Raw genomic sequence first — 24065 nt, forward strand, 5'->3', positions numbered from 1 at the left:
TCCTGTTCATGCACTACAGCCATTGCACCTACATTTGTGGCTATAGAAAAGCCACATCTTCAACCTTGCTCTGTTCATTGCCTCAGCCACAGCATTACGGTAATGACACAGTACAGTGACCACGTAGTACACTACATTCAGAGCTTTTACGGGCAGAACAGATTAGGTACATTGGGTCCACCAGGACGGTATGCAAACACCAAAATATCACATCCTGTATGTGGTAGAAGGTACATTTCTTACACAGACAGACACAAAATAACCCCACATACATGTCTGGAGGACAGCATTCCACGTTACAGTCTGCTACTTCTAGCTGTTACAGGTGGTCAAATACCACGCTGTACCATCTTCTGGCCTCAGCATTAAAATTTTACTTGTACTTTAGCACTTAATCTTTTTCCTTTCAAAAGATTAAAGATGCAACTTTCTTGTGTGCATTCTATTGTTCATTTTCTATATGAAAAATAAGATTAAAGTATGGAAACATGGAAAAAGTTCAAGTAACATTTGCATCAGGAACACTGATAACTGATTGGCAGAACTGGCTTCCCAAAACTCAGGAGGCATATGAATGAGCTTATCAAAATTTAGTCTTTTTGTGTGTCAGATTTACAACTTTATTATTATTTCATAGCTGCCAACATATGTAAACTACAGAATTTACCTACCTTGTGACTCCATAAACACAGTCTCTTTATATATATCAGTCTTGATGCTACATTTCGCATATAGTCACCCAGTGAAACAGAGCTGTAAATAAAACAGGGCTGACAGAGACAGCTTGTCCTTAAGATGTCAAGCACTTAAATTCACTGAGCTTCCTTGCCTTTAAAAGCATCCTGTTATATGGCAATGGGACCAAAGTATGCATACGTGTTCACCAGCAGCAAACAGAGAAATAAATGGAATGCTGTCTCTGCAGACAGCTTTATTTAGAGACCCCAGGGGAAGAGATAGGGCCTGACTGTGCAAAAACTCCAGCAGAGCCATTAGCAGCAGCTGGAAAAGCAGACAGCCTTGTAATGCAGGCTCTTGAAAGGATCTGTGGTTTTAAGAGATTTGCTTTCCTTTATCTTGAAGCCTTCAATTCACCTCTCTAGCTCTGCTCTCTAACGGCACAAGCAGTGTGTGCCCTGGCAATACCAATGCTGTGTCCTTTCTGCTTAACATGGGGATGTTCCTGCAGGGTTGTCCTCATGCACCACAAACAACCTAGGGGAGAACAGCCCACTATCCTCATGCGCTGACAGAAGTAAGAAAAAGAAGCTGGAAAGTGGCAATGAAGTCTTGCTTTTCTTCAGGTGGCACCCTTAAAATCACCTGTTTTGAGGGCAACATCGCCCAGTGGACAATGTGTTCGATTTTCAGTGCCAGGCCTGTAACTGACAGTGGTTTTTGTTTGCAGTGCCTGATCTTTAACTTATCGCTTATTTGACTTACTACATGTGAGAGTTCTATCTGGGGCTTGCTATTCTATTTTACACCACACAGTAACAAGGTAAAAGCAGATATATTCCTGTGCACAAGGAACAGGATGTGAAGCTCTCCTCCCTGTGGACTGCTCTAACTTCTGGGTGACGCAAGCTGCTCCTGCATGCTCTCCTGCCCGTGGCTCATACTCTTTTCCAGCATGATCTCCACAGTAAATGGAGGAAGATGAGGACTCCCAAAAGACCACAGTGGATCAGGATCTCTTAGGAGAGGTGTGGATTTGAATTCCTTTAGTCTAAGGAGAGTGCTACATCAAATCTTTTGCCTGAGCTCCAGCTACTCAAGGAAGCTGTTTTGGTGTAACTGCTGCACTAAACGTGGTGCTAACACTAGTGGTGGCCATATAGTGGCATAATAGTGGTGGCCACTGTTAACCCCAGTTCAGCTGCTGGCATGCTCCAGCCACAGCCAGTATAACCTGGGCCACTGGCAAAGGGGCAGCTGGAAGGGATGTGGAGGCAAACTGTCAGTGCGAGCCTCCCCATGCTGTTCAGAACTGCTGGGTGAGGAGCCTTCCAGCTCAGTATCAGCTAGCAGACTTCTGGGAAGATCTGCAATGCAGATCCTACTTCCCAGTGTTTGAATCTAAACTGGACTTTATAAATGATCCCTTCCATTCAGTCTGCTGGTTGTGTGATCTGAACTATTTATTCTTCTTGATTTTTGCTCATCTTGCTTGCTTACTCCTCTGACTTTGGAATAAGATTTGTTATCAAACAATCTAATCAAAATGTATCTCATTAAGCAGTTTTCTGATCTCATCTAAGTACTATGGTTTTGGTAGTAATCTGAACCATATTAATGCAAACTCTAAACACTGCACATCTCAAAGTGAATACAGAATGTGACTTGTGTATGCTGTGAAACCACAATCAATCAAGCTCCTCTCTAAAATCACAGTCACTACAAACTAATTACTGATGCTGGCAGAGAGCCATCGTGTATTCTGCATATCACTATGATCTAAGCTTGTTTTTCTTAACTGTTTTTAATTCATGCTCTTGCAGAGCAGCTACAAGTGGATGTTGGAACAGATAAAAGGCATTTCATGTAAATTATTTTTTTCTGCTATATATAACTTAAGTAGACCCTTCACACAGAAATCTGCCTGACCTAATTATTTTTTGTACTGCTATAAGCAGTTTGAGCAGTTTTGACAATAACTTATAAGTGGCTCCCACAAACTTTCTCTTCTCAGCCCGAAAAGCCCCTTCGCAGGGGAATATGTTCACAGGGCAGAAGGGAAGAGTCTGGGGAGCCTACCTTCCTGTTCAGACAGACAAACAGGCTCTTGGGATCAGAGGTGGAAGATTGCCACTTTGCTACACCAACTTCACTGGAAACACTGAGACTGGATGTCTGAAAAATACACTGATAGGGATATAACCTGGTACTCAACTTGCATTTGACAGTTTTATACAACGTATGTGCAAATGCACCAATACACAAGTATATTCTACAAGTAAGTGTGTGCTGTCACCTCACGAGATTTTTTTGCTCTGTACCTAGCAGTGCTATTTGTTCTGTTTCAAGGGAAATAGACAGGCTGCTCAGATGTATTTTTAGGAGCTGGAAAATGTCATCTTTGGCAGGCTGACTTAGCAGTACACAGAAAGGGAGTGAACTCCATCACAGGCTGGGAAAACATCCCAGCCCTCCTGTCACGTTGGTGGCAGAAGTTTAACAAAGGGCTTTCAGAGGCCCCTTCACGTCTGCTAAATCTGGTTCCAATACACCAGGAAGAGAGAGGCTGCCTCGTGTACGGCAATTAATTGTACAGGCACGCGTCCACAGTATATATGCAAACGTATAGGCTGACATGCTGAACTTGATTCAGCTGAAAGTTTTTGCACAGTCTCCCTTAATATAACACATACGGTTTTCATTACAATGTAAACAAAACAATTTAAATCAGTTTGACATGTTTTCAACCAGGAAGAGAAAAACACGGGAACAAGAAACATATCTGGGAGGTAACCAACTAAACAGCCCTGAGGTCCCAAGGATGAAAAGCAAAATTCATCATAATCTAATAAAATATTACCATAACACGCACACTGAAATCATTACAAAAAATAATTGAGTTCAAGTGTCATTGACTGACAAGAACACTTAGACCCTATCCCGTATATCAACTAGTTGCCTAAACTATTGTTTTTATAGTAATAAAGCTACACTAGTTCTGAGGGCAATACATTACAAGTTATGACTGCTGTCACTTGCTGTTCAAGCCCCCCCCCCAGCATTTATTATTGAAAAGCACTAATTACAGACACGAAGCCTGTGCTTTTCAGCTTATTAATGCTTGAGGGCTTGTGGTCACACTGTGTTCTGCCAGTTCCAGCAAACAGACACAGCCAGATGAGTTCCTGGGTTCAGAAAGCTAACACAGCATTACCTGAAGAATTTCAGAAATTATATAGACACACTATTATAAAGTAGGTTCCCTTTTTGGTTATAGAATCATGGAATCATTAAGGCTGGAAGAGACCTCCAGGATCATCTGGTCCAACCGTTCACCAACCACTAGTATTTCCCACTAAACCACGTCCCTAAGCACCACATCCAGTTACATCACACTGAAGGTGGTAACACCTTTTTGGGAAAGTGATGTCCACCTTGCAGCAACCGGAGACGAGACTGATGAAACATCAGGTCTCCAGTTCCAAAGAGGGAATTTCAGAAACAGTGCTCTCCCTGCCACTCACCCTGGGAATACCTCCTGCCAGTCAATCTTTCTGTTTCAGTCACTAAAGCTTCTCAGATGTGTGAAGCGCTTTCTGGGTACACCAACAAGTGGGTCAGCTTTAGAAGCGCTCAACAGCTGAAAATCTGGCTCATGTCTCACGTGGTTCCCTGTGCCTGGCTTAGGGAGACTGGGGTGCTTAGGGACATGGTTTAGTGGGTGACATTGGTGGTAGGGTGATGGTTGGACCAGATGATCTTGAAGGTCTTTTCCAACCTTAATTATTCCACAATTCTACGATTTCCATCACAGTTGTTGAACTTTCTGTGGGATATCACAGAGGCATTGCACAGAGGAACAGACCTGAGAAAATTAAGTTCTACAACCTGAAGTTTTGAGCAAAGTTGGGCAACCACTATATAGTTGCTCTTCCAGATGCTTTTATTTTATTTATGTACTTATGGTCTATTTGTTGGAATAGGGGACTGGAAATGTCCCTGTCTCCTAGGTTCTTCCTCAGCTCAGCCTAGTAACTTCCAATGAGAACCACAACATGATGTAGGCATCTAAAACATAACTTCACCATGCTTTAGATATCTATGAACATAAAAGGAAGTAAAATACCAGTGCTTAAACAGGCCAAGTGTTCAAAATGCCACAGCCATCTGCAAAGACTTGCTTCGTTGTTTATGGCTGAGCTTCCACTTCTGAGCTCAGTAATCACCAATTTAGCTGATGTCTTTACACCACAGTGAAATCAAGAAGTGAGATTTGCAGGACTAAAATAAAGACATTCCCTTAGCTTTCCATGCCTACGGATAAATACAGATATACAAACACAAGGAATATATAAATATAAACAAAACTTTTAAGGGAGTAATTTACTTACCAAAAAACAAAGTTCAGAGAACACTGAAACTACTTACAAACATGGCCAAAAGAAGGAAAATCAGAAATTTCAATTTTCTGTTTGAAATGATGTTTACATTTTGAAAATGATCAGATTTCTTTCTTTTTTTAAAAGGGGTTAAAAACATTAAAGCATCTCCCCAAATATTCTACATATTTTAGATTGAATATCATCTTTGTTCAGAATGAAACAAAGGTTTTGTTTAATGTTTTGATTTGGCAGCAACACTCCAAATCAGTTATTTGCATCGTTCCACTTTGAACACAGTTAGATGTCAGACAAAAAAGAAAATAGTGGGGAGAATAAAAAAGGAAATAATCTATCATTTTTTAAGCAAACATTGCTCAGAAAACTGTTTAAATCCCAGGATCCTCATTAAAAAGGCATTAATAACCTGGAGGAATTCCAAAAAAGGTCAACAATAATGATAATAGGATTACAGGGCACTGTTTATGAAGGGAGATTAAGGAAATGCAATTTGTGTATTCAAAGATAAAAAGAAATACTGGCAACACGGTTCATCACGGGGAGGAGGAATACAGCTGGAAAACTGTAAAGAAGACAATGTCACAGCAACACAGGAGTCTGGCTGTGATGCGTGATATTTTACAAATAATGACTTGAAACAAAACCTGATGGTTAGTGGGAGTTGTGCATAGTAAAATTTAGCTGGAGTAGACTCAGAATAATTTTACTATAACTGGGGAATCAGAAAGCTATTTTAAAAGTTGACATAAATAATACAGATTGTAATTTAAAAGCAGAGCACAAAAAAAATCTACAAAGGGAAGATTCATAATGGCCTCTTTCATATGCACAGTATTTTATTCTGTGGAGGTGAGGCAGGCTGGAATCCACAGAAAACAGCCAGAAGGAGTAGAAAATTTGCTGCAGTAAATTCACAAATTGCAAATCATGTTCTATCTTGACCTCACACATAGTTTAAAATAAATACTTAGGAGCGTACAGTGTGTATAGCATCAGTTTCTCTTTTTTGGCTCATACTCTATTCTGTATTACCAGAAGAGATGGAAAACCTGTCTGAAAAAAGGTTACAGCTACTGTCATCTTCCACACCCTACTGAACTCTGACTTCTAAACCCCAGTGACTTTCTTATGTAACATTAGAAGCATGTGTCCCTCCTCTCCCCTGAGACCTGTATCTGTCAAAAGGCATTTGGAGCTAAAAGATGACCTGGCTGGCTGGCCTGCATGTCCATCAGCCCAGAGTTTTTATGGACAGAGAGCAACTTTAGGTACCAGCCTGCAGAGCATCCTAGAGAGAGAATCTCCGTTTGAAGGTGGATGTCCCAGTTTTCCTAAATCATGAGTGATACTGAGATAATTAATGGGCCAGAGAGAAAGGAGTTATGGTGTGCCTGCTGGGAACTCTGCTTCAAATACCCAATAAATACCCAGTTACTAAATTATCTGAAGTAGAACAGCTTCCCTGGGAGAAGACTCTGAATCCCCTCACCCTACCTTGCAGTATGCTGCAAGGGCTCTCTTCTCGTATGTGCTCAAGTCCATCCTTCCAAAGATGTACACAGGGATCTAAGCTTTTCCCTTCACTTGACTACTTAACAGGGATCTCCTCCTTTTTTTTCCTGAGAAAAGACTTAACTACCTAACTGCAGAAAAATTGTGCCCAGGACCCTTAATTGTTGGCCTGTGCTGCCAGCCCAGAGCTGGGAAGATAATTATCTTTGAGAAGTGGGATTTTGGGCCTTTGCCCTTTACTTGCCGTATCTTCCTCTGCGTCTTGTCAACTTCTCCTTTGGATCCTCCACTTTCACCGCAGCATTTGGGGCTTTGGCACAACCTGAGAGTCTTCTGAACAGTGAGAGATACACATCTTGAGAGTCCACAACACAACCACTAATTGCCTTCATCTCTACTAAACAAATTCTAAATTATGTTTTAAGAAGATGGGGATCATAAAATTTATAATACAGAATTAGAAGACTGTTTTTCTAGGACACTTTAATTGGAACTTGTAGATTTTGGTTCAAAAATACGAAACGCTTTAAAGTCAAAACACTCTGTAGCTACTACTTTCCTTATTCTCATTTGAAAGAACTACTTAGCTATTTGAACGTGTTTTCCACATTAATTCAAGTAAGTTTAAATTATAGTTGCAAACTAAAAATAGCTGATATGCTAATAATTATCCAACTTGTTAAGAGTCTTCTGCTCAAAAATGTACACTCTAATTATATTCTAATATTATCTATCAGAAATTATAGAGCATTTTTTCACTTTAGTGCAATTTTGTTAGCCTGTGTTCTCAAAATGCTTCATTCCTGCTGGCTAATGAAATTTGCAGTGCAAGATAACATACATGATCTCCCTGTATAATGCTAAGGTCCTGAGGCAGTGGTCCTCAGAAACAGGACAAACAGCCTAAGCTTATCAGGGATGAACAGAAGAGCAAAAGGCATCTAATTAGACCTACTGACCTATGTTGAGTAGCCATTGGCTTCCAAGCACGATCTTCAGTTATAAACCTTCTTCTGCAACTATATGACTAAGACTGACTTTGCTTTCTGTTAAACAAAAAAAGAAAGAGAAAAGAGACTTCACTTGGCTTCAGTAAGGGCTAACAGCAGAGTTGTAAGAGACTTCATCTGGAATAGGGGAAACCTAAATGTCTCTAATGTAGACACCTATGGCTGAGACAGCTTAGGTCCCATTTTCAGTCCGTGCAGAGTTAGTCATTATAATCGGCGAGCTTAAAGCACTGTTTAGCTTATTCTAAAGTAAGTACTTGTTTCTGGTCAGAAAGCCATCACTCTAAATTCACTCGTTTTATTAATTATATCTCCTTTAACACAAAATAGGACTTTTGTCAACTCGGGTAGGCAGGGATGATTACAGCCGCAACTACAGATAAATTGCAGCCCACCACCACTCCATCCAATTTGGCTCAAGGCCACGAATTCACATCTCCCTCACCTCCAAAACCACTTCTATAACCACAGGAAGGAGAGCAAATGACAGTTTAAGCTGAGAAAGCTGCTCCACTTCCTACACACAACTGGACCAGTGGAAGTCTCCGTCCCCATCTACAGCCCAGGGCGTCTACGAGTAACGAAGGGAGGCACGCACATTGACTCCTCACCTCTCCTGACTCACAAACAAATATTCAGGGATTTAAGCAAGATAGAGTAGCTCCAACAGGATCTGCCGGCTCCGCTGGATCCGCTGATCCAACTGAACTGACCGTTCAGAAATCGCCACGACGACGATTCTGAAACACAGGGGTGGGGGGGCGATGCGGTGGTGACATGGGCAGGGTGGGTGTGAGGCGATGGTGACATGGCGGTGTGACCCCAGGAGGAACTGCCGCCTGCAGCCCATGGTGTGAGGCACCAAGCCTCCCCAAGCTGAGCTCCGGGACACTGGACATGAGGCTAGCGCAGGCTTTTGAAGGCAGAGATGTGTATTTTAATCTCCTTGCAAAGTATACTCGGGTACTGCTGTATCCATGGAGACTGAGTCTTTAATAACTCCCTGTGCTAGCAGGTCAAGTAAGCAAATCTACACAGCTCCATAGCAACAGACGTGAACTTAAAGTGGATCCCATCAGTAAAATATGCAGAAGGGCTCTGTGCATACAGAATTATTAGCTGGAAACACTTTGTTTAAAGAAATCAGCGGTAGCTGCTTCGCGTAGGCCCAAGCAAGATGCTAAGAGACCAAAGAAAAGCAAAAGTAAATGAGGGAAAGGAACTGGGCCAAAACCTGCCACAACTGTTTCTGTCAGACTCTGTGTCAGCAAATGTCTCAGAAACTTTATTGTCCCAAATAAAATTATGAAACTGACATACAAAAAAAGGGAGAAGGCCGAGATTAAAATTCTACAGCAGATAAACATTTCACACTGGTAGGTCTGAATGTGAGGTTACGCTGTCTGCTCTCAGGTACAGCACAGAAGTGAGTTAATCGAAGCACATACTTACATCTCAGAAAGGCAAAATGTGCTCAATTGCCTGCTTCATTTTATTGCCAAAGCCATGTTTTAAAAAGCAGATGAAAAGCCCTCCAGAAAAGCAAGTAATTGACCACTGTGTATCTGTTCTTTGCCAAATATTGAGCTGCTTAGAAGTCGAATGCTCATGTGAGAGCCATCCTCATCAGGTTTACGTGACTCAAGGAACCTGAGCTTTTGCTCTTCCTCTTCTCACTTGGAAGCTCTTCTGCACACTTCAGAGAATTTATGTTTTATACATGTAAATAAGCGTGGCCACATCAAGAGACTGTTTATTATTAAACCAAATACTTTATGGAGTAAGAAAAGAAACAAGTATATGAAAGATGCTCCATCATTTGGTATCAACTTACTTCACTCAGCCTGTCTTCAGAACATTTTTTTGTTCTACAACCAGTTATTTAAATTACATTGAATCAGGTGTAGATGATTTCCTGATTCAGTATTTTATGCACTTGACACCAGCCACATATTGAACTATTTGAATATTCCCAGGCATGGAAGAATGGTTCTGCTCATCTTCACTGCACAAGTAAAGTTCTGACTGACTGCGGGATGGTAGCACAGTGTATGCAGTCACAAATTCAGCCACAAATCACTGATCATATCCAGTGTTTGTGACTGAATTAAATGTTCTTTGACATCCTCTTGTTTGTACTTATTTCCCCCTTTAGAAAAAGTGCAGTACTGAAATGTGGTTATAAAATACTGGTAAATAAATCACAACAGAAAGAGATATACATTATAGTGAGGCCATCAGTCTTCTCATCACTCCCACCTTTGTGTGATCCTGCTTTTACAATGAAGTACAGCAACTTATTTTGAGGAATCAGTCAAGGCAAATTGCTACCTCCACATACAGTTTTTTTTGTCATTTTATTTTTGAAACAACCTAACAGGGTGACTTTGTCTTAGAATGTACAGTTGACCAGCAGCATTTTAGAAAGTATTTCTACATGAGAGGTGAAAGTAGATCTCAGTTACAAAGAACAATGAATCTCTCTGCATGACATAGGATCTATTCGAGTTAGCCCATTCTGTAACTTTGTTTTCGTATTCTGTACCTTTGTTCCTGAACAATGGGCACAACCGGTCTATTATTTTTCCCACTGCTTGCACAAATTTGATACAGAGAATGTGCAATAGCCACACATACACAAAATAAAATGTTGTTGGACAAATGCATCAGCAAAACATGTATTTCTAGTATTTCATCAGTCTTCCTAAGATAAAACACGGAGAAGTCCTATCATTATATTCTGCAATCAGAAATGTAAAGTGCTTCAGAATGAAGCTGATTTCCAGAAATGCCTCTAAGAAAAAATTCTTGCAGAACTCATACACCAACTAATCTGTTTTCAATGTAAAGCACATATAACATGTTGGAGTCAGACATTATTATTTCCACCTTATTACTGAAGTGAGGGAGAGAGCTGACAAAAGATTTGGAAAACCATACAGCCAGATTTCAGTAACATTAAGCTTAATCAGACCTTTTATGTTTTGCTTTTAAAACTACCAAAGTGACTGCTTTTAGCATACAAATACACATGGAAGTAGAGCAGCAATATGGATAAACTTACCTGTTAATTTTACATTATTGGATTAGCTTGCTGTTCTTGGACAGGATGAACCCCAAGAGTAAGTTGCTGGACATTTAGTATCCTGGGAATCTAATGCTCACACATCAGACAACACAAAAAGATCAGCAGGAAGGGCATGATGCTTTAACAGCACAACTTGCATTTCCTGTCTCATCTGTTTGGGTTATTTAACTCTAACTGTAATGTTCCCAAATGCCATGGGTCATACCCCTTGTCTCCTATTTGTTAACTCTGATCAGTTCTAATGCTGATTAAAAAAGCATCTGCAAACCTACTCAGTACTTACAACCAATTTAAGGCCAATATAGCCTACTCCATCTGTCCCTTCTGAAAATCCTAATAGTCCTAAAACCTTCTGAGATTAATCTGTTCAGACCAGGACATCCTGTCTCAAGTCTCATTTACTTGTGACTTGACAAATTTACTGTGAAGAAGCAGGAAAGATCATAATGATAACATATGCTGAGTATGATGTTACTTACTATTGCTCAAAGTTAAATGATATTGTAATTGAATTTTGATTGTTAAAACTGCTTTTATGTATTCTTTCATTTCTGTGAACTCATTATAAACAGAATGGTAATACACAGATGTGGAAGGGTAGGAAAAGCACAAATTGTGCCTTGCAATGACTTAGCTAATGTTCTGGGTGATGCACTATTTAAAGGGATAAAAAAGTCTGCACAACACAGAATCGCTGGGGTTGGAAGAGACCTCTTGAGATCCAACTCTTGAAATCCGACCCCCAGATCACACAAGTTTAGCTGGAACTGGCTGCCCAGGACTGTGTCCAGCCGAGTTTTGAATATCTCTATGGATGGACACTCCACAACGTCTCTGGGCAACCTGTCTGATCAGTGTCACAGTAAAAATACTGTTTCCTTGTGCTCAGATGGAATTCTACCTTTTTTAATGTGTGCTCATTGCCTATAGTCCAACAAAGGTAGGTGCTCTAAGTGGTAGAAGCCTCTGAGATTCTCCCGTTGATTTGAACAGAATGAAGTTTTAATGCCTGAATTCGAAATGACGACCTTTCTTGAAATACAATCCATTGCAGTTCAACTGCAGCATAGTCCAAAATACTGCTGTTTTAGCCAAAGCCAGTAATAGATGGCCAAATATTTTATCAGCAGTGAAAGAGAAAAGCTTTTTCTATAGTCTGCTGCTATTTGGAGTGGTTATTACTGAACCGAGCTGTGAATGACAAACAGCCAGCCTTTACGAGATTCAGAAGCTGACCCTAACTGCTGTTCACCCAGGACCCCTTTCGTGCAGCTGTGCATAAATCTGTGCAGGCTCCTAAATGTACAAAAGGCATGGGTGTGGGAAAGTCTTAATATTTTATCTTAAAACCTAAAAATTTCATGTGAACCGTCAGCACTTCAACGGGATATCAGAGGCAGCTCCAACAACCATCTTAGCTCATTGAATAGACTGGATCAAGGCTGCCCATGGCACCAAAAGCAAGCAAGAGAAGATCAGAACTTTCACCAGAAACACTGAACACAGTCAGCTGATCCAATGCCATTCTCGAATTATGATGCTCATGGACACTGAAATGCAAGTAAGCACGGCTTTGTGTTACTTTAAACATAGAAGGCTTGGAAAAGCTATTGACACAACTCTTGCTCATGATTCCTTTCTTTATCCACATGTCCTTGGAAGCTTATGATGCCCTTTCAGCTTGCAGGTCTAGATTTTGAATCCTTGCACTAACCAATCATATAGAAGTCAAGAGATGAGATGAGAAACACTGTCAAAGAAAACAAAATACTTCCCACTATTCCTAAAAAGATATGAACGTGAGGTACAGGAATTCAGGATGGATCTTCACAGGGTAAGTAGAACAAGAATGTGGACATGTAGAAATGTTTATGCTGCTGTTTATTCTATTACAGAAGCTGCAGGTTTTAGCGCAGCATTACGACATCAAACTAGGTCTAGTGTTAATTAATCTTACCGTGCCCTTTTGTTGGTTCACTTTCTGCAATGCATTTTCTTAGTATTTAGTATTGCAAAAATGAATCACATCCAAAACTGGGAAAAACTTCTAAAATCTTGAAATTAAAAGGTCCGTAACTTCCTCCTGGAGTGAATGTTATGTATCCACTTACGTGTTCCTACCTCTCCTCTCCATCCTTTCCTGGGAAAGCAGTCACAGATTTTAAGCCAAATTCACCTATAACACTGCTATGATTCAGTTTTAATGCACATTAAAAACATTACCAACTATCCCAAATGAACAACATTTTTATGATTATAAATCTTTCAGAGGTTTAGCAAGATGCAGTGATAATGCATTCCAGGATTAAATACGGTTCACTATGTGAACAACATAAATTATGAATGCTATCCAAACCTACTTTGTTAATACTTCAAGAGCCGAGTATGACTTAGATCCATATAACAATGTCTGAGGCTGTTAGAGAAAAGAAAGCTATGTTGTATTTCATATTCTGAAGTGTAGAAAAGAGAGATGAAGTGATACTGCTAGCGTAAAAGAAAAGCACTGAAGCTTGGGAACAGCCAAAAAAAAGTCCCAAGGGTTCATTCTCAGTGCTATCCCACTCTGACATTTCCTGAATTATCTAAATATTTGTGTGAGTGTTACTTCTGAGACTCAGCATGTTCCAAGAAGACAATCCTGGAAACAGATAAATTTTCGGCAAAATGGCAAGGCATTTTGAAGGTGCACACTGATTGATGTACTTGCTTATGGAAATGCAGCAGAGGACATCGTCCTTAAGATATTAGTAGACCGGATTTTTGTATCTTATGTCTGGCTCCTGCTATGTACTCATTATCACAAGGCATTTCAGATAAATACTACATAGAGATTATCTTCATAAATCAGTAAGGACTCAAGGTAGAGAGAAAGATATTACGCATGACTTTTTGCACTGTACTTTGAGGGATCTAGCTGTATATAGAACCAGGTTGTGCATGTCATGGGTATATTGCTGTTATTCTCCTCCCACAGCTTACTACTTCCCTTGTACTGCTCCCATTACTCCCTGTGTGTTTTGTTACAAGACAATGCCTTCTCTTTGCATGTGGGCTCATGCACATGAAATTCATGCACAGAACGGTTACCAGGAATGCACTGGATCCACTTGAAACCAAGAGATAGTGATGGGACCCACTTCCTGCTCAGAGGGTTTTGATGGACCCCAAGAATGACAGGCCTGAATTCCAGAGATCTGTTACCAAACTTCAAGATCGATCAGTGCAAAGGTACTGATGCCTACTGAATAGTTTACCTACAAGAACAGCCAAATTAAGAGGAAGCTACAAAGATGACAAGTTATGAGCTTCAAATGAATGGATGAGGACATCAGTATACCCGTCTGTGCCCAAAGGAGCACTAAAGACAGATCCACAAGCAGTAAACTAACCAAGCAAGTTGCTTTTGACTCCTTTGCTATTTTTTTAACCATAGGCACATTAAAATTCTACACAGATTGCTTTTGTTTCACCCTTTCAGTCTTTTAGACATTTGTACAACCTTACTGATTCTTCGACTCTTTTTCAAAAAAATTATCTAAGTCCGTTCAGGAAGTTAGAAACAACAACAACTTAGTGATGATGGTGGTAAGAGAGGCAAGCATGACTACATGTGCAGAAAAGAACAACCAAAGCTGGTGAAGGGACTAGAAAACAAGACTTAGGAGGAGAGGCGGAGGGAACTGGGGATGTTCAGTCTGAAGAGGAGGCTGAGGGCAGACCTCATTGCTCTCTGTAACTACCTCAAGGGAGGTTGCAGCTAGGACAGCGTCAGTCTCTTTCCTTAGGTAATGAGTGACAAGATACAAGGAAATGGTCCCACATTGTGCCAGAGAAGGTTTAGATCGGACATTAGGAAGAATTTCTTCCTGTTGAGGGCGGTCAAGCACTGGAATGGGCTGCCCAGAGAAGTGGTGGAGTCCCCATTGCTGGAGGTATTTAAGAGACACATGACACTAAGGGACATGCTTTAGTGATGGGACTCACTAGGTCAGTTTGATGGTTGGACTTGGTGATCTTCAACATCTTTTCCAACCTAGATGAATCTATGATAAGCCTAGTATTTGAAACAGGAACGGTCTAAAAAGAATATTTTTCAAAATATCTAAACTAAGTCAGTTCAGAGATTTCAAATAGTACCATCAAGCAAAACAAAGCTGACTTCTGACTATTAACGGAAAGGCTATTAACTCACTATTACAGTTTAAGTGTAATAATTGAAAATAATTAAGTAATTTACTGAAACAAGTGGATAACTCTTTTCCATGTGTATAGGACTCCTCAGTAGAATAAAGTTTCAGAATTCTTTATCCGCATTTTCTCAAGCTGCATCTGTATTCACATATAAAATGGATGTGACAGCCATGGCTGCAGATTTGACTGACATATATAATATTCACCACATTCTACCTGCATTAGGTTCCTTTATTTTAGTGGAAAAGAAACCTTGAAGAAATATAATCTACCATCATGAGAGACCGAGAACACACAAGTAATATGGGTGCTACGAAATGATTTGAAGAACTTTGCAAGGATAGTGATAAATCAGATTTAATCACCCCTTTCAATGATTAAGCCAGCGAAGAGTTTTTGCAACAGATTCTCTACTGTTTCTAATTGCAGAAAAATGGTGCTAGAAAATGTGAATGACTCCTCCTGAAAGTGTCTAAATTGCTTCCAGAGGTAAAATAACTCTGGAAACAATACAGCCATGAGGTACCTGAGCTCATAAACCATGTCAGTTCTGCAGCTGGTTCTTCACAGGGTCAAAACACCCTCTCTGTCTCCATGATTAATTAAGTAACAGTGCAAATATCTTGGCCATTTGTAATCCAGAGCTGCTTGTACATGAATCACAAAAATATTTTATATCCACTCGTTAAAGTTACAGCCGTCTGTGACACACCAGGATATTTAGTCTTGGATGTGTGACAAGCAGGTGCTGATGTAATTGGTGGTCTAAGGTAGCCCATTAGCTTGAGGCAATGGGAGACACGCTCTTGACTCAGACAATACACTACAGAGCTGCATCTGCATAACCCCACATATAAACTGCCCATTACCCTGCCTCAATTTGACATGTTGTATCCCGAGAGTTATCACAGCCTCATGGCATGAACTTCAGGCAAGGTCTAGCCATCAATCTACCAACATTAGAAGACTAAAATTCTTTGTTTCAACAGAAAGAGTAATTTATCTTTGGCCAGTGAAATATGAGTACAATTACCATGGAACAGGATAAAATCCATTTCAGTTGTTTATTGGACATCATCATCCACCCTCATAAAAGAAAGTGAAGACATCAATTATTTTTATTTCCATGAAGAAGCTAATACCCACAGTATTTTCAAATCTTGCAGGTGGTTCCATAAGAAAGAACCCAATTATCTTTTTTATTTACTATCAGCAATAGTTGGATCACAGGCAGCACAATACAAAGCATCTGGACACCTGTAGATGTACTATTCAATTAGAGAGTGTAATTAGAGAAGTGAAAGGAACTATGCTATACTCACCAGGCTTTACAAGGTTTGTCTTTGTTTCCTTCTTACATCGAGCCAGCTGTGTGTTTCCTTCACTCATTGTCCCTGCATTGAATTTCTTCCTGGAGAAGTCTCCATCACTACCAGTGCAAAAACTGATTGGACTGTGTCCAGCATCAGAAGGAGTCTTAACTGGAGATACTGACTGGCTACTAGGACAGCCAGTGTCATCTAAAGAGAAAAGGAGAAACAACAAAATTTCTAACAAGTACAGGAAGTTGGCAAAATGAAAAAAAAAAAAAAAAAAAAAAAAAGCTACAGCTATTTACAGTCTTGTTTTATCTAACCTTGGCACTGAAACCTGCTGAGAAGCTATTATTTTCTCCCATTTGTTTAAAAGGTTTGGATACCTTGTGGTGGTCTGAAATGGTGCTTGTTTCACCAAGCCTGATAAAATCAGGGGCTGCACAATAAGAATTAGTATCTATAATAAATTGTTTTTACTCGGTGATGATATGGAATACTGGGACATGAACATTAAGAAATGTCCATAAGACATGAGAAAGGTTTGTACCACTACATGCACACTGGATGACAAGCAAGCACGGGCTACAAATGTTCCTTCGAGGTATGTTCCTATCTGAACAAGAGAAAGATCTACTGATAGAACTATAGGTCCACACAACTACAACTATCTGTCTGTATGTACAAAGTCAAGGTTTTCATTTAACTGGAATTAATAAATGTTTCTTTTTTTTTTTATTTTTTTTTTTTATTTCTTTTAAAGTGAGCGTGATGACCGTGCTCCTTCATTCTTAATGAGTGGATGTGTGTTGCTATCTCTTTTTGAAAAGGGTGCATTACACACAGACTGCTTTTGTTTAAAGCAGAATTCTTCTGAGGGAACACCCATGCTGGGAACACCAGCAATCACTGTTTGGAACAGAGCAGCTTTTCTGATCTCCAGAAATACAAACACTGCAGCTCTTAACAATGAAATGCAAAGTAAAATGCCAGAGTCGAGATGAAACCAACACATCAACCCCCACCCCCTGGCCTTCACCTAAATCCCTCTTGAATAATCACCTCTCTTGTAAAAGTCACGGTGGTTTTAGAGACAGACAACAAAAACAAACACGCTACCCTGACACTGGGAAGCCATGAATATTCACTCTCCTGGAGCAATGTAATTGTTTGTTCTTTCCCAGGACAAAATGAAAGCTGCCATCTTACTAATGCAATTGCACGCAGTTCCCAGTGCATTACCTTTGTCTAACAAGAAACTCAAAGAAGTACCTGCGATTTGCATGACCATATTGCACCTACCACTTCCATCCTGTTCCTAATTTAGGTCAAGCCTGATCTTGCAACGAGCTTTGCATGGGTAGCCTGCTTAGTCAGCCCATGACTGTAAGTTTATCAGGTAAAAAAAAAAGTTTAACCCCCTTCAGCCCCCTTCCTAGCAAAGAGAAGCTTTTCCTACCATTAACTATTGCTCCCTCAGTACAGTAAAACATGTGCATCCTTCCATGTGAAAGCGTTTCCATGGTGTCTGACCTCTCTACCTTCACCTGCTGAAAAGTTCTGCCCCCCTTCTCTCCACGTTGTGCCCCCAGAGCCAAGCAGGTTACCCAGAAGTGCTGCCTGTCCAGTGCCTGTAATACGAAGTAGCACAGAAGAACAGCCAGCACTTGGAGGTGTTGCTGCCCACACCCATGCAACCTGCCACAAAAGATGCCAGCCACAGGAGGAGCCAAGCCCATTCTGAGAATGAGCTCCCCAGGCACAAAGGTGAGTAACGGTGCGAACACCTCATCCTGCTTAATTGTACTTCATTCCTCCAGCTCAGTTAAGCCTGCAAGCAGCTCCTTTTGGCATCTTGCTACTGGCATCTGTGGTTCAGAACCAGGCCCTAGAGAAATAATGGCAAAGAGAAGACTCAAGGAAGGTTTCCTGCCCACCCATTTCAGCCCACGCTGACACTGACTGAAGCAGTGCTGTCCAATGCACGGCCCATGCTTACTTCTCATCCTTTCCATTCATATCAACACCACGATATAACTCAACACACAGAAGACAGAAAGCAGTTTCCTCCCAGGTCCGTGCCCCTTTCCTTTTCACAAGGGTTCAGAGTCTCTTCTGCAGGCCATACGACTGCTATCTGCAGGGGAGTGAATCAGCAGGGCCGTGAGCTTTTGAATTGTATTTAAGCAGTTCCTTTAGCTACGCCCAAAGTGTCTTCTCTTCAGCAGCATACAAATATTTATAATCAAACATATTTATGATAAAGTGCATGTTCACAGAGTTTATTTTTCCTTACAGCCTTAAGAAGCACTTAGATGCTTCTCTTTGTAGCATTATTTTCCTAAGATTGTGTTTAAAAAACAAAAGACTGAGAAAGAAACTAGTTACATCAGCCACCAAAAAAAATTCACTGCAATTACTGAGCAGATTCTGCAGGCCTTATGGATGTGTTTTATATGGGAGACCTCATGTACATATGACACCCGGAGATATAAAGATCTCACCTGAAGAACCTCAGAACTGATAAAACCTCAAAACAATGAAAACCTAAGCTGCAGCATTAAGAATTGCAGCATTAGAAGACAAATATGTAAAACCATCTCTGAGATAAGACAATAGGGTGGCTAAAGAAAGCGTACAAAAATAAATATTTTAATTGCAAGCCTCCCTACCACTGCTGCTGCTATCACACTGGTTGCATTGAGCAGACAATGCCAGATGCCATCTCCTCATTTTATGCTTACGGACTACAGTTTTTGTTGCAGCAGGGCACTTATTAAAGGAACAAATGGCATGAAGAACAATAGGTCTTCTCTACTCGTACTGCTGGCGACCTTTAGCCACACTGATAACCAGGTGAGCGTTCCCACTCCAACTGAAGGAAATTAATGATTTTATTGTACTCTGTTTTCCCTGACAGTTTGGTATTTTTAATGTAATGTGTAACTTCTACTCCTTCTACAGAAATACAAACACAGAATTAGCCAGAAACATGAACAAAATTATAATATTTCCATTTTTTTTTTCCATGCTGCTGACAAACATTTTTCTGTGTCAGCTTTTTGCAGTGCTTTTTAAAGAATCAAAACATTTACTATCACGGGAAGGAAAAGCTGCCTGTGAAACACGGGAGCTCACCACCAAAGGCCGGGTTGCAGAGGCTGTGCTACACCTCCCCACCAGCCTGCACCTCGTCATTCTGCTACAAGGAAAAGTCCTTGGGGTGCCACCCAGCTGCTCAGTGCAGGGCAAACCGCCTGCACTTACCTTTGTTTCTTCCTGCTAGTGAAGCCTTAAGGAGCTATTTATTTATATTCAGCCACCCTCTGTCCCACGCAGCCTGCCCTGCCCACTGCCACAGCGCACACCCCTTCTTCCCCAAGAGGAAGGATGCAGTGGAGGTCCTGGGGAACCAAGACTTTCCCCATACCTCTAGGCTCCTCCGAAAACCCTGTTGACAGCTCAGAGGGGAGGAGGTGAAAACCCCAACCTGCCAAGCAACAGGCCGAGATCAGGAACCTGTTTCCAAATCTGGGTATGGGGAAACAGGAGCGGACGAGCACACAGTGGAGCTTACCCTCTACTGAAGGCAGGGTGGGAACACAGTTTTCAGCAACATCAGCAAAAAATCCAGTCTGATAACTTGTATTGCCCCAGAAAGGATTTCAGGTTCAGCTCTCAGGATCATACATACATTTGATTTCCTTTCTCAGGCATGAGTACTGGGGTCAGCAGAGAGAAAGCTGGCGAAATCTGCTGTGAAAGTCAATACCAGTAATCCTGCCTGTGTTATTTACTTGATAGACAGAAGGAAAACGCATAAATAACACATGACTTGCACTGCTTTCCTAGCGATACTCATGGTGTCTTTTTTTTTTTTTCACAGCGGCCTCCCAAGAGCGTTCTGGAAGTAGCTTTTCCCTTTGACCATCAGCTGGATTTCATCACTGAAGCAGTGTCTAACCCCTCTCCCAGATCAGATGCACTCGCCAAGTTTTGAAGCCAAACATGGGATAGTGCCTCCTCACACAAACATGGGGGAAGTTACTCAGCGTGCTCTGACATTTGCATGCACTGACTAACTTTCAAATATTAAAGTCAGAGTATAAACAAGAGTGTTACTGGCAATAATACTCTAACAATTGACAAAAAAATTGTTCTCACAGACTTTAGCACCATGCATTATATTTTTCTCTGATCTGTTAGGCACAGAGGATATACGATTTCCATTGCAATGTGCTTTAGAACCTTTAGAAAAATAATGCCTTTTCCTAAGGTGTTCAAGAAATATGTGGCGACAATACACAACCTCCTTATTTAATCCTTCCAGCTAATTAATTCACTTTTTCTGTGGAACCCCTCACTTCACTCCTAGCTGTCAGATCTAGTTGTGTGCTTTTACAAGTTTATGCTGTCTGACCCCTACCGGACCTCTTTGTTCCTGTTCATGTGTGCATCTTCTCTTTAGGTTCCCTCGATCGATGTTCACACTCTCCCCATTCCGCATTTCCACCAAGCACTGTGCATTTCAGAATTAAACACAGGACTCTAATGAACTTTTACCAGTGCACTGAGGCACAACCTGTACCCTGCCTTTCACCTGACAGTTTCCTTTCTGCCCATCCGGGGCTCTGTAGGTCCTTGGAGCCGTGGCTCTGCGAACACGCTGTGCTGTGAGCTGGTCAGTGCCAATGAGCCACCGAGGCTATTTCAGAATTGTTCAGGATAACCTCCCATTCTGACGGCCTGCCCTGAAATTTTTAACCCCCTAAGGGTTGTTTTGGTCTTCTCATGGGTCTTGTAACACAGGAGTATTTTATACAGTGATGAAAGTTGCTGGTAGACACTAAAGAATATATCACTGAGGTTTAGTCATCTGCTGCTAACAATTTGTCACCTGCAAACCAGGGCAGATTTTTACAATATCACAGACTTGAAGAAAGTATTGAATAACTTCCCTGGTCGTAGAACCCTACAAATGTTAGTTTTGGTCCTTCTGATCAATCCTAAATTCATTTTACATTTTTAAGATTTACTGGATTAAATCTATATTTAATAACATTAATTTTAATATCATGTGCTTCTAAGGCAGATGTCTTACCAGAAATCAAGCATACTAAAGCAGAAGAGAAGAGCAACCAAAGCTATAGGCCTGTTCAAAAAAAGAGAGGAGGTTTATCTGACAAGGCCTACTTACACGAAATCCTGCTAAGCAAATTAATTCCACATCTAATCTCTCTGGCTCTGCAGACAAACTTGAATGAACTGTGCTGCACTTCACCCGTGTGTGAAGGCAGGCTAACAGCTCCAGCACCCCCTCAGGCAACCTGGCGAGGTTGTGCCAACTCCGTCCTTGGAAGTTTTCAAGGTTCTGATACTTAACGCTGTGGCTGGTGTGATGTAGTGCTGGCAACAGCCCTGCCTTGGAGAAGAGGTTGGGCTAAATGATCCTGGACAAACTACATGCTCAGGATCATACTTCTCCTTGACATTTTGTGTATATTCCACAGCTGGGAACCTTTTTTTTTTTTTTCCCAGTCCATCTTTCAAGCTGTTTTAATGTTCTAGTTGCAAAACCTAACCCAGCAGTGAAGTAGGTAAAATCAAGACCAAACACCTCCAACTCCTCTTCGCTGTTGCTTATGTTCCTATCACCAGCATACAGACAACCATGACGTCTGCTCTTTGCCAGTCACTTTGTGCTTGCATCCACCACACCCAGAGGCACACAAACTGCCCACTGCATTCAGCAAGAGGCTCCCTCTTCTTGCTCACCGCGTGGCACAAACGCTAACAGGCTCACATTCTGCAGGAGATGGGAGACCAAGGTGAAAGAAGATGGACCTAGAGCTCCTAAAGCTTGGGCATCTTTTACCATGTAGTATTTTCCATAAACATGTCCCTAAAGATATCAGGTCTTGACATTTGACTGACAATAGCTGTTATACTCATGCAGCAAATTTTAATTGACTATGGCAGCAAACGATGCCTTTGCTAATCTTCATTATATTTGAACATTTCTCTAATAAGCAGGACTGACGTGAGTTCTGGGAAACCACCTGAAAAGAGGACTTTGTCATTACATTTATAGCACAGCTAATGGCATCGGTATTAGAGAACAAAAGCATCGATGCCTACTAGTAAAAATATCAATAAAAATAGCACTGTTACTAGAACACTGTGGTCAGCAATAGCACAGCGCCTGGGGCTTTGGTATCACATCACAGAAAACATTTGGACAAGGTGTTTAACATGATAAAGGACTGGAAATTTTTAAGAAAAATTTTAAAGATGAGGAAAGCAAAGAACCTGAAAAAGAGAGAAAAAGAGTCTTGGCAGTCTGGTAGTTTTTTTAAGCAGTTTCGTAGACCTCAATAACCTTTTGTGAGGCCAATAGTTGGAACCACTGCTGGGAGCCTTGACTGCATCAAATGTAAGTAACATTGCCCATTTCACATGAACATCATGTGCAACATGTACAGATGGGTTTGTGTGTGTGTTTATTTCCACTATGCAGCAAAGGAAGAAACAACAAACATTCTATCCAGTTTTGAAGGGACTGATTTTGGAAAGAAAAGTATTAAACAGACCACACAGAAATTTGTAACTGTTCCTCAGACAGCATGAAATGTTAAACTCCTTCCTTCTCACATAGCTCTGTCTCCTCCGTGGCTGGCAGCTCATGAATGTGCCCCTTGCAGCTTCAACATCACCTCATACAGTTGCACTGTTTACCTTCTGGTGGTGCCTGGAAGCCACATATATTGTTATTGTATGTATACTTTACATATTTTTTATTTATTTTTTTAACTGATACCAAACTCAGACTGGCATCTAGCATCACTCCAGGACCCACTGACATGTCAGAACACTGCTGCAAGATTTCAAGGACATATACTAACCCTATAAATGCACGGTTAGAATGCATTAAGTAGAATTTCTTTTGAAGTATCAAGACTCCTTTAATAAAGAAGAAATCAAAGATGTGTGATTTGATATAAGTTTCATTTCTGCTTCAAGTTGTGGTGTTCTTCAATATGCATGGCACCACTCAACTCAATACAAAATTGTGTGAAAACTATGTTAAAGGAAAAAGATTAGATTATGTACTGGTGGTGAAGAAAACATACTATATAGCTTAGAATTAAGTCAATATAGTCATCATAGTACACAGCACACTGTGACAAATGGTACCAGAAAGGGTGCAGCACAAAGTGTTCTCAGGACACAATCCAAAATGTCCCAGGGACAATGGGGACGCTTCTGCTGACTTCGGGAGGCTCTCGGTCTGGATTTAATGGCTCACAGTGCTGACAGATACATAAAAAGGTGACAACAAACATTCAAAAGGTCAAATATTTTGGCTTCCAGATGTTGTTGTGTGGCACAGACACAAAAGGATAGTTCCTTAGTAAGAGGGAATAAACAGGGAAGTTGAAAGGGGCGAAAGGAAAAGCCAAAAATGGAGGAACAGGCAGGCTTTGCTTTTAGTACCTAGACACTTTTCCCACTTCCATGTTTGGAACCCATTTCTGCTGCACAGAAACAGAAATGGTGGCTAACAATACGAAGCAATAATAAATTATTGCACGTACGTTGGCCCAGCGGGAAAATCTCCAGGGAAACAGCAGTGAGAAAAGGAGGCATGTCACCAGCACTGCCCTTATGCAGAGGCCATGTGTGCATTTTTAAAAGTGGATTTTGTTTTGATGGTTTTTGGAAAATTAATATCACAGTGATTGCTACACTGCCTTACAGAGTGCTGCAATCAAAATCCCTGGAGAACAGCTCTGCTTCAGAAGTTTGAAAAAATGGCAAAAGCACTGTGCAAAAGTGTAGCACAAAGGACTGCAGAAAAGAGGAGCCAGCT

General features: G+C 40.9%; 1 protein-coding gene across 2 annotated transcripts in view; it reads right to left on the minus strand.

Moving 5' to 3' along the window:
* The window catches only part of SYBU (syntabulin), a 39785-nt gene that overhangs the window by 10252 nt on the left and 5468 nt on the right, over nucleotides 1-24065 (minus strand). For both annotated transcript variants that reach the window (XM_084281343.1, XM_084281344.1), the window contains one exon: nucleotides 16205-16402. In XM_084281343.1, coding sequence (XP_084137469.1) covers nucleotides 16205-16402 — 198 coding nt within the window. The remainder of the gene's footprint in view (nucleotides 1-16204; nucleotides 16403-24065) is intronic.

Source organism: Netta rufina (assembly GCF_964035555.1).
Source record: "Netta rufina genome assembly, chromosome: 2".
Classification (NCBI taxonomy): domain Eukaryota; kingdom Metazoa; phylum Chordata; class Aves; order Anseriformes; family Anatidae; genus Netta; species Netta rufina.